General features: G+C 47.9%; 1 protein-coding gene across 1 annotated transcript in view; it reads left to right on the top strand.

Annotated features, from left to right (window-relative positions):
* The window catches only part of LOC122548761 (cadherin-2-like), a 213,236-nt gene that overhangs the window by 152,775 nt on the left and 44,817 nt on the right, over positions 1–15,644 (top strand). Inside the window, exons 8-9 of the mRNA XM_043687528.1 lie at positions 5,353–5,490; positions 10,868–11,053. Coding sequence (XP_043543463.1) covers positions 5,353–5,490; positions 10,868–11,053 — 324 coding nt within the window. The remainder of the gene's footprint in view (positions 1–5,352; positions 5,491–10,867; positions 11,054–15,644) is intronic.

Genomic DNA, 15,644 nt, shown 5'->3' with positions numbered 1-15,644 from the left:
TTCACTCTCCTCTGAGTGAAGAAATTCCTCCTCATCTCTGTCTTAAGTGGATAACAGAGCTGAAAATGTGTTGCTGGAAAAACGCAGCAGGTCGGGCAGCATCCAAGGAGCAGGAGAATTGACGTTTCAGGCATGAGCCCTTCTTCAGGAATCCTCTTACAAGGATGCCTTCCTTGAAGAAGCTCTCTTCCTCCGTGAATCCTCTTGAATGGATAACCCCTTATTCTGAGACTATTCCCTGTGGTCCTAGGCAAGAGGAAACAGCCTGTCAAATTCCTAATAATCCTGTATCTTTCCATAAGGTCCCCTCTCATTCTTCTAAACCCCAGTGACTACAGGCCCAACCTACTCAACCTCTCCTCATAAGCGAGTCCCTCCATATCCAGGATCAGCCGAGTGCACCTGCTCTGGACGGTCTCCAATGTTTCCTTGTACAAGGGACCCAGAACTGTTCCCAGTATTCCAGCTGTTGCAATAATCTTGTCGAAGCTAAACCAATGTTTCATTCACATTTGATGTAACTTCTTTTTGTGCTCATTAATAAGGCCCAGGAGGCAGTATACTTTATTAACCACTCTGTCAAACTGTCCTGATGTATACACACTGAAGCCCTGCTCCTGCACTCAGCTTTCAATCGTGTTCTCCATAATGTATGTGTTAGAATCCCCTCTCACACATATCTACATGAAATTCCAGGTATTGCATTGTCCACAAATTTTGAAATTATGCCCTTTACAATAAAGTTCATCTTCTATTACAGTCAGATCTGCTATAACGTGTTTCTTTAATATGAACTGGCTTTAATGTAATTGAAGAATTTAAACCGTTATTTGTAGAATGTGAACTTCCCTTACCTGTATTGGCTATAACACAATTCCAGCCCAATTAGTTTAAATGGAATGGCTATTGCACGAATTTCTTCTAACGCAAGATCGCACGGGAAAGAAGCAATCACATCAGAACCGACTGTGTGTGTGTGTGTGTGTGTGTGTGTGTGTGTGTGTGCGCGCGCGCGCTATCTATTCACCTGCAGTCTGTTGTCACAACTGAAGAACACTATCTATGATGTTGCAATCCCTTTTATTCCCGTTCCTGTGTGCACAGGCCTGTCATGTGACACTATTAGCAAGTGGCTTTTGGAAGTCTGCGTACTCCACATCCATTGCATTACCCTCATCAGATCCCCTCCCCCGGTGCCTCTTCAAAGGACCTCACGCAAGTTAGTTAAATGCAATTTGGCCGTAACACATCCATGTTGGATTTTGGAATGAATCTACATTTGTCCAAGTGATTGTTTAATTTTGTCTCCATTGCGTCCTCACTAACTTCATGGGCCTGTTGTTGCACGGATCATCTCCATCCTGTTGTTGGTAAAGAAGAGGATACAGTTTACAGTTCTGTAGTGCCCTGACACTGCCCCGGAGTCCTAAGGAAGACTGGAAAATTACAGCCCATGGCTCCAACGTGACTTCCTCCATTTCATACGTGCACCTGCCCTGAGCTTGGTGCCGTATGAAATGTGAATGCAGGCAGCGAGCTCAATGCCACCTCCTTACCAGATTTAAAACCCAGCATAGAAATGTCCTTCTCTCACTCATACTTGCAGAGCACATTCTTCCTTCATAAAGACACCACCTCAGCCATGACCTGCATCAATTCCATCCCCCAGCCCCCGTGTAAATCCCCTTTTTGTCCATAATCAGACCCCCTCCTCATTTAATTGTCTATAAGCCCATTGAAAACTTTGCTCTTCCTCTTTATGGTAGATGCCAGTTTCTTCTCCTGGCCTCTCTTCCTTTTGCAATATTCAGTCTCTCCTCTCTTCCTGGCTAACACCCTCAGCAACGTTCTTGTCTAGATCCCTATCTGTTTTGTTTTCCTGGATTTGTTTGCCCACATGTAGTTATGTACTTCACTTGTACCCAACCTAGCTGTTTGTGAAACCTGAGTCCAGTCGCTTTTCTCCGTGATGAAGTTGCCTTACCCTATGTCATGACTATATAGTCCTTGTCCTAACCACCTATCACATTTCCAACGCCCCTCCTCCAAGTCCCTCCTCCCTACCTTTTATCTTCTCCTGCTGAACACTCTCTGCTCATTCCTGAAGAAGGGTCTGTGCCCGAAACGTCGAATCTCCTGTTCCCTGGATGCTGCCTGACCTGCTGTGCTGTTCCAGCAATAAAGTTTCAACTTCTCCACAGCCACCCCGGCCATTAGAATACCACGATTACTGGCCCCCAGTGTTCCCTGCCTGACACTTGGCAAAGCGTTTTCCCAAGAACCGGGTCTAGGAGCGCCCTCCTTTTGCTCTAAATTGGAACTATATTGCTGAAGACGGATTCCCTGAACCCAGTGTAGTGTCACTACTCTATACACTGTGGGGATTCTATCATTCTTACACTGGTAAAGCATTCCAGAGAGGAAGAGGTGGACGTGGGTAAAGTTAGAAGGTTTAAAAGACATTTGGATAGATACATGGATAGGCAAGGTTTGGAAGGATATGGGCCAGGAGCAGGCAGCTGGGACTAGTTTAGTTTGGGATAATGTTCCAAATGGACTGGTTGGACCGAAGTGTCTGTTTCTGTGCTGTACTACAAACTATGACTCTAACATGCTAAGGTGGTAAATGGCCGATGTGAGGGATCTGAGGCTGCATATCAACTTGCAGTATTCCAGCCATTCTGACCTCGTTAATTCGAGACAGTCCAGAGAAGGTTCACTCGGCTGAGCCCGGGTATGTAGATGCCCTTTCATGAGGAGAGGTTGAGTAGGTTGGGCGCGTACTCACTAGAGTTCAGAAAACTGAGAGGCAACTTAGTGATTAGCACAGCTGTCTCTCAGTGCCAGGCACCTGGTTTCGATTCCACCCTCCTTGAAAGTAGTTACAGATAGTGAAGAAGGCATTTGGTATGCTTTCCTTTATTGGTCAGAGTATTGAGTACAGGAGTTGGGAGGTCATGTTGCGGCTGTACAGGACATTCGTTAGGCCACTTTTGGGATATTGTATGCAATTCTGGTCTCCTTCCTATCAGAAAGATGTTGTGAAACTTGAAAGGGTTCAGAAAAGATTTACAAAGCTGTTGCCAGGGTTGGAGGATTTGAGCTATAGGGAGAGGCTGAACAGGCTGGGGCTGTTTCCCTGGAGCGTCGGAGGCTGAGGGGTGACCTTTATAGAGGTTTATAAAATCATGAGGGCGTGGATAGGACAAGCAGACAAGGTCTTTGGGGTGGGGGGAGTCCAGAACTAGAGGGCATAGATTTAGGGTGAGAGGGGAAATATATAACCAAGATCTGAGAGGCAATTTTTTCACTCAGGGTGGTACATGTATGGAATGAGCTGCCAGAGGATGTGGTGGAGGCTGGTACAATTACAACACTTAAAAGGCATCTGGATGGGTATATGAATAGGAAGGGTTTGGAGGGATATGGGCCGGGTGCTGGCAGGTGGAACTGGATTAGGTTGGGATATCTGGTCGGCATGGACGGGTTGGACCGAAGGGTCTTGTTTCCGTGCAGTACGTCTCTGTGACCGTGACTCTGGCGACTAGCTGTGTGGAGTCTATTCAGGTGTGCGTTACTAGGAAACAGGCAGATCACTAACACACTCTCCCCGTGCCTGTGTGGGTTTCCTCCAGGTACTCCGGTTTCTTCCCACAGTCCAAAGATGTGCAGGTCAGGTGGATTGGCCATTGGGAAATGCAAGGTTACAGGGTGGGATACTCTTCTGAGGGTCGGTGTGAACTTGATGGGCCGAATGGCCTGCTTCCACCCTCTAGGGATTCTATGATTCTTGGGCGTCTTGACAGGGTAGATGCAGAAGGGTCGTTTCCCTTTGAGGGAGAGTCGAGGACCAGAGGGTGTCATCTGAGAATAAGGGTCACGTGTTTGAGACAGAAATGAGGAGGAATTTCTTTTCTCAGACCGGAGTGAATCTGTGGAAGTTTTTACCACAGAGGGCTGTCGGGGCTGGGGCGTTAAGTATATTCAAGATAGAGACAGGCGGATTTTTACTCAGGAAGGGGAATCAATGTTATGGGAGGAAAGACGGGATTGTGGAGTTGGAGATTATCAGATCGACCATGGTCACGTTGAATGGTGGAGCAGGCTCGATGGGCTGAATGGCCTACTTCTCCTTTTGTCTTACTGTCGGTAGAGGGAAGATGGTAGCTCGGTGAAGGAGGAAAGCTACACTCCATGATGTATCGGAGGGTCGGTCTGTACGAGAAATGAAATCCAGTCGGCTAGGTCTGCCTCTCTTCCTTGTAACACTGGGAGGGATCTTTTCCTTGTGTTGCTGCTGAGAGGGGTGTGTGTTTCCAAAAAGACTCACTTCTCTGAGCGCGCACCATGGTCCCGGTGTTAGCGATCTGTCTGTTTCCTAGCAACGTGCACCTGAATAGGTCTCGCTGGAGAAGGGAAACAGCTGTTGGATATGAACACTGAATCCTTTGGGCTTTGAGCCAAGCTAACAGTCTCCAAATGGTCTCACCCTGATATCCATTTATCCTGAGAACACTGCAGTGTAACCTCATCAATGGACAAAGGATGAAACTTTAGACCTCTCTGTACCGGGGAGAACTGCTTGAACCTGCTTATTCTCCACTGGGTTCAATGAAGGGAGTGTGTGGGGTAGGTTTTTTTCCGTCCCTTTTGAATTTGTCAAACATTCCATTTCGAAAAAGCAATGGTTTTGAATTTCTGCTCAATCGCATTGAACTCTCTGCAGAGGTCCCACTTCATTCTCTGTGGAGATTTATGTAAAGTGTATCTGTTCACTGAAGTTAGAATTTCCGATGCAGGTAACCCAGGGAATAAGGTGGTGTCATTGTTCCATAGTATCTTGTCTTTGTGGGAAGGTTTGACATTTTCAGCACCTGTTCAATGATTCTCAAAAGCATTAAACATTCTGCCATTTTAATGGGATCATATACATCCAATTTTGATTGCTCAACATGAAATTGAGAGCTGGATTGGGAGATAAATACAGGGCTGTCTATCCGAAAAGGAATACGATACATTTCGGGTTCCACTCTCCTGATCCTTACTCACTCCCTCTATACTCCTTTCCCAATCTCCGTTATTTGTCAGTGCATTGTCCATTTGGCAACCTCCATTTGATTGGACAGTTAGCATGGACTAGATGGGCCAAATGGCACATTCTTCCATATATTGCACACCCTGTCGTGTTGTGACTCTAATCAGAGGTCCATGTGGTTGGGGGCGAGCCAGTAGTTTGCTTTCCTGGTGTTTCTGGGGGAGGAGGAGGTGGTGGTGGTGGTTGATGAGGAGTTAACAGTTAAACATGTCTCTAATTCTTTTCTCGTCTCTCCCACAATCCTGTTCCTTTGTCAGAAAGTTCCACAGTACACCTTAATCATCCAGGCCACTGATATGGAGGGTAGTCCCACGTACGGCCTGTCCAACACCGCCACTGCTGTTATTAAAGTCACCGACGTCAATGATAACCCGCCAGAGTTTACCGCTGCCACGGTAAGGACTGAGCCGGGTCGCTTTCTGTACCGATGCCTCGGCGCGCACACTCTCTCTGGCTCTCGCTCTCCCTCTGTCTCTCTCTCTCTCTCTCCCTGTCTCTCTCTCTCTCTCTCTCCCTGTCTCTCTCTCTCTCTCTCCCTGTCTCTCTCTCTCTCCCTCTGTCTGTCTCTCTCTCTCCCTCTGTCTGTCTCTCTCTCTCCCTCTGTCTGTCTCTCTCTCTCCCTCTGTCTGTCTCTCTCTCTCCCTCTGTCTGTCTCTCTCTCTCCCTCTGTCTGTCTCTCTCTCTCCCTCTGTCTGTCTCTCTCTCTCCCTCTGTCTGTCTCTCTCTCTCCCTCTGTCTGTCTCTCTCTCTCCCTCTGTCTGTCTCTCTCTCTCCCTCTGTCTGTCTCTCTCTCTCCCTCTGTCTGTCTCTCTCTCTCCCTCTGTCTGTCTCTCTCTCTCCCTCTGTCTGTCTCTCTCTCTCCCTCTGTCTGTCTCTCTCTCTCCCTCTGTCTGTCTCTCTCTCTCCCTCTGTCTGTCTCTCTCTCTCCCTCTGTCTGTCTCTCTCTCTCCCTCTGTCTGTCTCTCTCTCTCCCTCTGTCTGTCTCTCTCTCTCCCTCTGTCTGTCTCTCTCTCTCCCTCTGTCTGTCTCTCTCTCTCCCTCTGTCTGTCTCTCTCTCTCCCTCTGTCTGTCTCTCTCTCTCCCTCTGTCTGTCTCTCTCTCTCCCTCTGTCTGTCTCTCTCTCTCCCTCTGTCTGTCTCTCTCTCTCCCTCTGTCTGTCTCTCTCTCTCCCTCTGTCTGTCTCTCTCTCTCCCTCTGTCTGTCTCTCTCTCTCCCTCTGTCTGTCTCTCTCTCTCCCTCTGTCTGTCTCTCTCTCTCCCTCTGTCTGTCTCTCTCTCTCCCTCTGTCTGTCTCTCTCTCTCCCTCTGTCTGTCTCTCTCTCTCCCTCTGTCTGTCTCTCTCTCTCCCTCTGTCTGTCTCTCTCTCTCCCTCTGTCTGTCTCTCTCTCTCCCTCTGTCTGTCTCTCTCTCTCCCTCTGTCTGTCTCTCTCTCTCCCTCTGTCTGTCTCTCTCTCTCCCTCTGTCTGTCTCTCTCTCTCCCTCTGTCTGTCTCTCTCTCTCCCTCTGTCTGTCTCTCTCTCTCCCTCTGTCTGTCTCTCTCTCTCCCTCTGTCTGTCTCTCTCTCTCCCTCTGTCTGTCTCTCTCTCTCCCTCTGTCTGTCTCTCTCTCTCCCTCTGTCTGTCTCTCTCTCTCCCTCTGTCTGTCTCTCTCTCTCCCTCTGTCTGTCTCTCTCTCTCCCTCTGTCTGTCTCTCTCTCTCCCTCTGTCTGTCTCTCTCTCTCCCTCTGTCTGTCTCTCTCTCTCCCTCTGTCTGTCTCTCTCTCTCCCTCTGTCTGTCTCTCTCTCTCCCTCTGTCTGTCTCTCTCTCTCCCTCTGTCTGTCTCTCTCTCTCCCTCTGTCTGTCTCTCTCTCTCCCTCTGTCTGTCTCTCTCTCTCCCTCTGTCTGTCTCTCTCTCTCCCTCTGTCTGTCTCTCTCTCTCCCTCTGTCTGTCTCTCTCTCTCCCTCTGTCTGTCTCTCTCTCTCCCTCTGTCTGTCTCTCTCTCTCCCTCTGTCTGTCTCTCTCTCTCCCTCTGTCTGTCTCTCTCTCTCCCTCTGTCTGTCTCTCTCTCTCCCTCTGTCTGTCTCTCTCTCTCCCTCTGTCTGTCTCTCTCTCTCCCTCTGTCTGTCTCTCTCTCTCCCTCTGTCTGTCTCTCTCTCTCCCTCTGTCTGTCTCTCTCTCTCCCTCTGTCTGTCTCTCTCTCTCCCTCTGTCTGTCTCTCTCTCTCCCTCTGTCTGTCTCTCTCTCTCCCTCTGTCTGTCTCTCTCTCTCCCTCTGTCTGTCTCTCTCTCTCCCTCTGTCTGTCTCTCTCTCTCCCTCTGTCTGTCTCTCTCTCTCCCTCTGTCTGTCTCTCTCTCTCCCTCTGTCTGTCTCTCTCTCTCCCTCTGTCTGTCTCTCTCTCTCCCTCTGTCTGTCTCTCTCTCTCCCTCTGTCTGTCTCTCTCTCTCCCTCTGTCTGTCTCTCTCTCTCCCTCTGTCTGTCTCTCTCTCTCCCTCTGTCTGTCTCTCTCTCTCCCTCTGTCTGTCTCTCTCTCTCCCTCTGTCTGTCTCTCTCTCTCCCTCTGTCTGTCTCTCTCTCTCCCTCTGTCTGTCTCTCTCTCTCCCTCTGTCTGTCTCTCTCTCTCCCTCTGTCTGTCTCTCTCTCTCCCTCTGTCTGTCTCTCTCTCTCCCTCTGTCTGTCTCTCTCTCTCCCTCTGTCTGTCTCTCTCTCTCCCTCTGTCTGTCTCTCTCTCTCCCTCTGTCTGTCTCTCTCTCTCCCTCTGTCTGTCTCTCTCTCTCCCTCTGTCTGTCTCTCTCTCTCCCTCTGTCTGTCTCTCTCTCTCCCTCTGTCTGTCTCTCTCTCTCCCTCTGTCTGTCTCTCTCTCTCCCTCTGTCTGTCTCTCTCTCTCCCTCTGTCTGTCTCTCTCTCTCCCTCTGTCTGTCTCTCTCTCTCCCTCTGTCTGTCTCTCTCTCTCCCTCTGTCTGTCTCTCTCTCTCCCTCTGTCTGTCTCTCTCTCTCCCTCTGTCTGTCTCTCTCTCTCCCTCTGTCTGTCTCTCTCTCTCCCTCTGTCTGTCTCTCTCTCTCCCTCTGTCTGTCTCTCTCTCTCCCTCTGTCTGTCTCTCTCTCTCCCTCTGTCTGTCTCTCTCTCTCCCTCTGTCTGTCTCTCTCTCTCCCTCTGTCTGTCTCTCTCTCTCCCTCTGTCTGTCTCTCTCTCTCCCTCTGTCTGTCTCTCTCTCTCCCTCTGTCTGTCTCTCTCTCTCCCTCTGTCTGTCTCTCTCTCTCCCTCTGTCTGTCTCTCTCTCTCCCTCTGTCTGTCTCTCTCTCTCCCTCTGTCTGTCTCTCTCTCTCCCTCTGTCTGTCTCTCTCTCTCCCTCTGTCTGTCTCTCTCTCTCCCTCTGTCTGTCTCTCTCTCTCCCTCTGTCTGTCTCTCTCTCTCCCTCTGTCTGTCTCTCTCTCTCCCTCTGTCTGTCTCTCTCTCTCCCTCTGTCTGTCTCTCTCTCTCCCTCTGTCTGTCTCTCTCTCTCCCTCTGTCTGTCTCTCTCTCTCCCTCTGTCTGTCTCTCTCTCTCCCTCTGTCTGTCTCTCTCTCTCCCTCTGTCTGTCTCTCTCTCTCCCTCTGTCTGTCTCTCTCTCTCCCTCTGTCTGTCTCTCTCTCTCCCTCTGTCTGTCTCTCTCTCTCCCTCTGTCTGTCTCTCTCTCTCCCTCTGTCTGTCTCTCTCTCTCCCTCTGTCTGTCTCTCTCTCTCCCTCTGTCTGTCTCTCTCTCTCCCTCTGTCTGTCTCTCTCTCTCCCTCTGTCTGTCTCTCTCTCTCCCTCTGTCTGTCTCTCTCTCTCCCTCTGTCTGTCTCTCTCTAAACTGTCTCTATTTCTGTTTTCCCCCTACTACCCCTCCATGTCCTTGTCTGTCTGTCTCTCCCCTCCCAGTGACCGTGTATCCCTGACTGCCTCCCCACCCCCCACCATGTCTCTCCCTGTCTCTCCCTCTCGCTGTACCCCACTACCTCCTGCCCCACAGTCACTGTCTCTCACCCCCTTCCTGTCCCTAACTCTCTCCAGTGAATCAGCTGGAGAATCTACCTCTGCCCTGGGTGCACGGTCAGGAATGGGTTGTGTCCTCGGGATAGCAGTCTACATTTGTGGGTGAGGACAGTGAAAATGTTGTCTTCACCAACTGATCAAAGCCGGATTATCGCTGAGAGGGATTGGGAGTTGATATTCTCTTGAGCACACAGGAGCGTGTTGGCTTGTGTCAAGAGAGGCAGAGACTGGTTATAAAAGGCAATTGATGAGGATTGAAAGGCAAGGCTCCAACAGGGGATCAAGGAGACAGGATTATGGTGGGAAGCTACTAACACGGGCGCAAGGAGCTGGATAGATTTCTACGCTGTCAGTCCTGGCGTGGCTTGTCTGCTGATTGCATGCAGACCATTGTTCTGTTGAAGAAGCTTATTGAGAATAATGGGATGCTGTGGATTCGCCGCCTGAGGAGACTGTCAAAGCCATGGCAGGGCTGCCCTCTAAATATCTAGGGTGGCACGGTGGCACAGTGGTTAGCACTGCTGCCTCACAGTGCCTGAGACCCGGGTTCAATTCCTGCCTCAAGCGACTATCTGTGTGGAGTTTGCACGTTCTCCCCGTGTCTGCGTGGGTTTCCTCCGGGTGCTCCGGTTTCCTCCCACAGTCCAAAGATGTGCAGGGTCAGGTGAATTGGCCATGTTAAATTTCCTATAGTGTTATGTAAGGGGTAAATGTAGGGGAATGGGTCTGGGTGGGTTGCTCTGCGGAGGGTCAGTTTGGACTTGTTGGGCAGAAGGGCCTGTTTCCACACTGTAAGTAATCTAATCTAATACTTGACTCGAAAGTGTTCTGCCGTTTGCATGTTTTCCTTCCTGGGGAATAAATAGGATATTTGAGAGTTCCTATGTTGTGTGCACTGGTGCTTGTTTTAGTTAAAATAACTTGCGAGCTGATGACTTCTTGAGAAGGAATCTCTCCGTTCAGCTGCACCCGACTGTGTGTGAAAGGATCCTGAAATTAATCGCTGACGTTAACCAGATGAACTCTTATGGAGCAGAATCCGATGTTCCACTCCAGAAACTGGTGCTGTTTATGTAGGAACCAGTGTTACTGTTTGGAACATAATTGCCCAGTCATTGAGACAGCGTCTTGATGAGTAAGAGACCCATTGCCCTACCCTAGTACTCTACATTTATCCCTGAATCATGCACCTAACCTCCTCATTCCTGAACACGATGAGCAATTTAGTCTGGCCAATTCACTTAACCTGCACATCTTTGGACTATGGTTGGTTAGGGTGGGGAATGAACTGCCTGGAAATGTGAGGAATGCCATTGAGACACTGGATGGTTATTTGGATGTAAATGGTGAGCAGGGAAATGGAGAAAAAGCAGGAGATTGGAACGAGAGGATAGAGCCAGAATAGGTAATAGAATCAGTCCAGGCATGCTGGGTTGAACGGCCTCATTCTGCACCATAATAATTTTGAGATTCCAAAATGTTAAGTTACTGAATCCTGAATATAATCGTATTAAACCAATGTGGGTTTTACATATATATTACTCAGTCAATTCTCTGCTTCAAGTGGTATCTTGCTTGCAAATGACTAGTCAAGTGGAATGATTAAGTTGCCTGATGCGAGGCATTTATTCTCAAAGAAACATTCTCTGAATTCTAGTAAAGGTTAATGGATCAGAAAAGTTAATTTTTTTAATACGTATATCGATTGGTTGTTAAAACAAAGACTGACTTAGTTACATACCTTTCTGGGAGTTTAACCTGCGTCATTTCTGTCTTTGCAGTTCTATGGGGAAGTCCCAGAAAATAGAATTGATGTCATTGTTTCAAACCTGACCATAACCGATAAGGATCACCCTCATACTGCGGCCTGGAATGCAGTTTATAAGATAACTGGTGGAGACCCTTCAGGACACTTTGCTGTACCAACTGACCCCATCAGTAATGACGGCCTGGTAACAGTTGTCAAGGTTAGTAGTGTCGGAATGCCACAGATAATTGTTCCACTGGTGTGCCCTCGTTGCCAAATCCGGCATTCGGTCACTAAATGTTTTCCAAGCCGCTTTTATTAAAAATGGTGTTGGTGATGGAAATCCCTGGATAATTTGATAACCCCAAGGGGAATCCCAAGTTGATCTCCTTATGGAGCTTGATGAGCGCGATGGTAACACACCTGTCCAGCTGGAACTCATCACCTGAGCCCTTTATACATGTAAAACTAAAAGCCAAGCACCCTCTTGTGGTGCACTCTCCATTAACCAAGAGAGCCAGGTTCAAACCCCAACCCTGCTTCAAAGGTGTGTATTAATAGGTTAATTAGAAAAATAGGTTAAATAAAAAGCATTATTTTTAAAAATTATATTAAAAAACAAAGAGCCCTCTTGTGGTGTAGTGGAAGTGTCCCTACATCTGAGCCAGGGGCCTGGGTTCGAGTCCCACCTGCTCCAGAGGGGTGTATTAACACCTCTGAACAAATGGTTTAAGAAAATAGGTGAAATGATAATATTTATTTTGATAAAAGCAGGGGCCCTCTTGCAGTACAGAGGTAGTGTCTATCCCTGGACCTGGAGGCCCGGGTCCAAGTGCCACCTGCTCCAGAGAACTATAAACCAGTGAGCCTGACCTCGGTGGGCAAGTCGTTGGAGGGAATCCTGAGGGACAGGATGTACATGTATTTGGAAAGGCAAGGACTGATTCGGGATAGTCAACATGGCTTTGTTCGTGGGAAATCATGACTCACAAACTTGATTGAGTTTTTTGAAGAAGTAACAAAGAAGATTGATGAGGGCAGAGCCGTAGATGTGATCTGTATGGACGTCAGTAAGGCATCCGACAAGGTTCCCCATGGGAGACTGGTGAGCAAGGTTAGATCTCACGGAATACAGGGAGAACTAACCATTTGGATACAGAACTGGCTCAAAGGTAGAAGGTGGAGGGTTGTTTTTCAGACTGGAGGCCTGTGAACAGTGGAGTGCCACAAGGATCGGTGCTGGGTCCTCTACTTTTTGTCATTTACATGAATGATTTGGGTGTGAGCATAAGAGGTACAATTAGTAAGTTTGCAGATGACACCAAAATTGAAGGTGTAGTGGACAGCGAAGAGGGTTACCTCAGATTACAACAGGATCGTGACCAGATGGGCCAATGGGCTGAGAAGTGGCAGATGGAGTTTAATTCAGATAAATGCGAGGTGCTGCTTTTTGGGAAAGCAAATCTTAGCAGGACTTATACACTTAATGGTAAGGTCCGAGGTAGTGTTGCTGAACAAAGAGACCTTGGAGTGCAGGTTCATAGCTCCTTGAAAGTGGAGTTGCAGGTAGATAGGATAGTGAAGAAGGAGTTTGGTATGCTTTTCTTTACTGGTCAGAGTATTGAGTACAGCAGTTGGGAGGTCATGTTGCAGCTAGGCCACTGTTGGAATATTGCGCGCAATTCTGGTCTCCTTCCTAACGGAAAGATGTTGTGAAACTTGAAAGGGTTCAGAAAAGATTTACAAGGATGTTGCCAGGGTTGGAGAATCTGAGCTACAGGGAGAGGTTGACAGGCTGGGGCTGTTTTCCCTGGAGTGCGGAGGCTGAGGGGTGACCTTATAGAGGTTTACAAAATTATGAGGGGCATGGATAGCTTAAATAGACAAAGTCTTTTCTCTGGGGTCAGGGAGTCCAGAACTAGAGGGCATAGGTTTAGGGTGAGAGGCGAAAGATATAAAAGAGACCTAAGGGGCAACTTTTTCACACAGAAGGCGGTGCATGTGTGGAATGAGCTGCCAGAGGATGTGATGGAGGCTGATACAATTGCAGCATTTAAGAGGCATTTGGATGGGTATATGAATAGGAAGGGTTTGGAGGGATATGGGCCGGGTGCTGGCAGGTGGGACTAGATTGGGTTGGGATATCTGGTCGGCATGGACGAGTTGGACCGAAGGGTCTGTTTCCATGCTGTACATCTCTATGACTCGATATGTAATAACATCTGTGAACAGGTTGATTAGAAAAATAGGTCGGAGAAATTTATTTTTGTTTTAAGGATTAGACTGCCTCCAATATCAGTATACCTTTTCTTGGTTAAGGGACCCAAAACTGATCATCATATTCTAGGTATGGTCTGATAACTAGCCTTAGCTAGTTTTAGTAAAACCTCCCTAACCATTTCCTTTGAAATAAACATTCTATTGCCCTTCCCCATTAGCCACTGACCTTTGCTAGTATTTTCTGGTTCATCAAATCCCTCTGTGCTGCAGCTTTCCACATTTTTCTCCATTTAAATAATATTCAGCTTCTCTGTTCTTCCTGCTAAAGTGCATGATCACACATCACCCATGTTATACTCCATCTCCCAAGTATTGTTTGCCCACTCAGTTAACCTGATTACATTCACTTTCCTGTCATCCTCAGCACTTGCCTTTCCACCTATTTTTGTATTCTCTGTTCTTCCTGCTAAAGTGCATGATCACACATTACCCACGTTATACTCCATCTCCCAAGTATTGTTTGCCCACTCAGTTAACCTGATTACAGTCACTTTCCTGTCATCCTCAGCACTTGCCTTTCCACCTATTTTTGTATCACCCACCAAGTTGCCGACAGTAGTTTCACTTCTGCCAATGTTAAGTTGATGTTGCCCATTTATTCTTTCACTCTATTTTTGAACGAGGAGGTTACATTGTCCTCCTCCCCACAACCACCCTGCCAAGGAGCCTCAGGATTTTGTATCTTTCAACCTGTTCTTGCTCTTTTGAACTCTGTCACTATGAGCTGTGCCTGTCCCACACTGCACTTACTGCACCCCGCCTTATATCTAATCCACACCCCACCGTCCCGTGGCCAAACATTTCAACTCCCCCTCCTACTCTGCCGAGGACATGCGGGTCCTGGGCCGCCTCCATCGCCATGCCCTCACCACCCAACGCCTGGAGGAAGAACGCCTCATCTTCCATCTTGGGATGCTCCAACCCCATGGCATCAATGTGGACTTCAGCAGTTTCCTCATTCCCCCCCCCCCAGCTGTGCTTTTCCAGCACCACTCTAATCTTGACTCTAATCTCCAGCCTCTGCAGTATCCACTTCTGCATAGTCCACACTCCGTCCACTCCAAACCCTGAAAGAGGTGATGGCCTAGTGGTATTATCGCTAGACTGTTAATCCAGAGACCTCAGTAATGTTCTGGGGACCTGGGTTCAAATCCTGCCTCAGCAAACGGTAGAATTTGAATTCAACCAAAAGAAAATCCACTATCAATTGTTGGGAAAACCCATCTGGGTCACTTTAGGGAAGGAAAGTGCTATCCTTACCCAGTCTGGCCTACATGTGACTCCAGACCCACAGCAATGTGGTTGACTCTCAACTGTCCTTTGGGCAATTAGGGATGGTCGGTAAATGCTGACCGAGAGAGCAACACCCACATCCCATCAATGAATAGAGGAAAAAATAGTGTATTAGTAATGTTGGGCAAGTTAAACCTGGTAGATGTGGTGCCAACCAAGCGGGCTGCTTTATCCAGGATGGTGTTGAGCTTCTTGAGTATTGTTGGAGCTGCCCCCATTCAGGCAAGTGGGGAGTATTCTATCACACTCCTGACTTGTGGATGGTGAACAGACTTTGCAATAATTGTTTTTTTTAAAAAAATCTGTAATGGTACTTTAGTGAAATTCGAAATTGAGTTGTATAATTCATGCAAATGATGATTAAGTGTAAGCTGTGAGGCTGGTAATCTTTTTCAAAGTATTCAATTAGTTCAGTTAATGAGTGAAATTAATACAGTAGATGCATGTAGTGGAAGGCATAATGGGCTCAAATTAACTGGTCAGTTTTCTACTTTCTTGACTGGAATCCCGCTGTGTTCCAAATTTTCTGCTCATGTTTACAGACGGGAGACCTTTCCAAAGCAATTTGTTGGATTTTTAATCCTTTTAGGATTTGAGACACTCTGGTGCATGGTAGAACAACCCTTGTGCCATTATTGGCTTTTTAAAACAAAAATCAAATCAAAATTGTAACAAGTTTATTGCAGTTACATTTTTGTCCTTTGCAAAGCAGAGTATGTTGTAAGTTGTTAAGTTGGTGTGTGTGGTGATGTGAACAAGGTTAGATTTCTTCAGCATTTCAGGGTAGCTACAGAAAAGAGACTAATCAGCCCGTTGTTTCCAAACTGGCGAGTTGCAAGAGTGACTCAGCTCATCCTATTGCCTTCCTTTCTCCTGCAATTCTTCTTTTACGTTCAGGATTCACAGGATGAGGGTGAATTCCACCATCTGCCGTAGCAGGATTTGAACCCAGGTCCCCACAATATTACCAGGGTATCTGGATTAATAGTTTGACATTATTATCACTGGGTATCACTTTGCAAAACCGCATTCTCAGACAGGACATTCCTCCACCTGTTACCTCTGCTTCTTTTGCCAACGAGCGTCAAATGGTACCTCTCGCTCTCGCACTGTCTCGGGCTCTTTCGGGCTCTCTCGCACACTCTCGTTTGCTCGCTGTCACACTCTCATGCGCGCTCTCGCTCGCTCGCGCTCTCTCTCTCTCTCTCTCGCTCGCGCGCTCTCTCTCTCTCTCTCTC

The sequence above is a fragment of the Chiloscyllium plagiosum genome, chromosome 4 (assembly GCF_004010195.1).
Source record: "Chiloscyllium plagiosum isolate BGI_BamShark_2017 chromosome 4, ASM401019v2, whole genome shotgun sequence".
In the NCBI taxonomy this organism is placed as follows: domain Eukaryota; kingdom Metazoa; phylum Chordata; class Chondrichthyes; order Orectolobiformes; family Hemiscylliidae; genus Chiloscyllium; species Chiloscyllium plagiosum.
The sequence above is the reverse complement of the archived record's forward strand: the minus strand, read 5'-3'. Positions and strand labels throughout refer to the sequence as shown.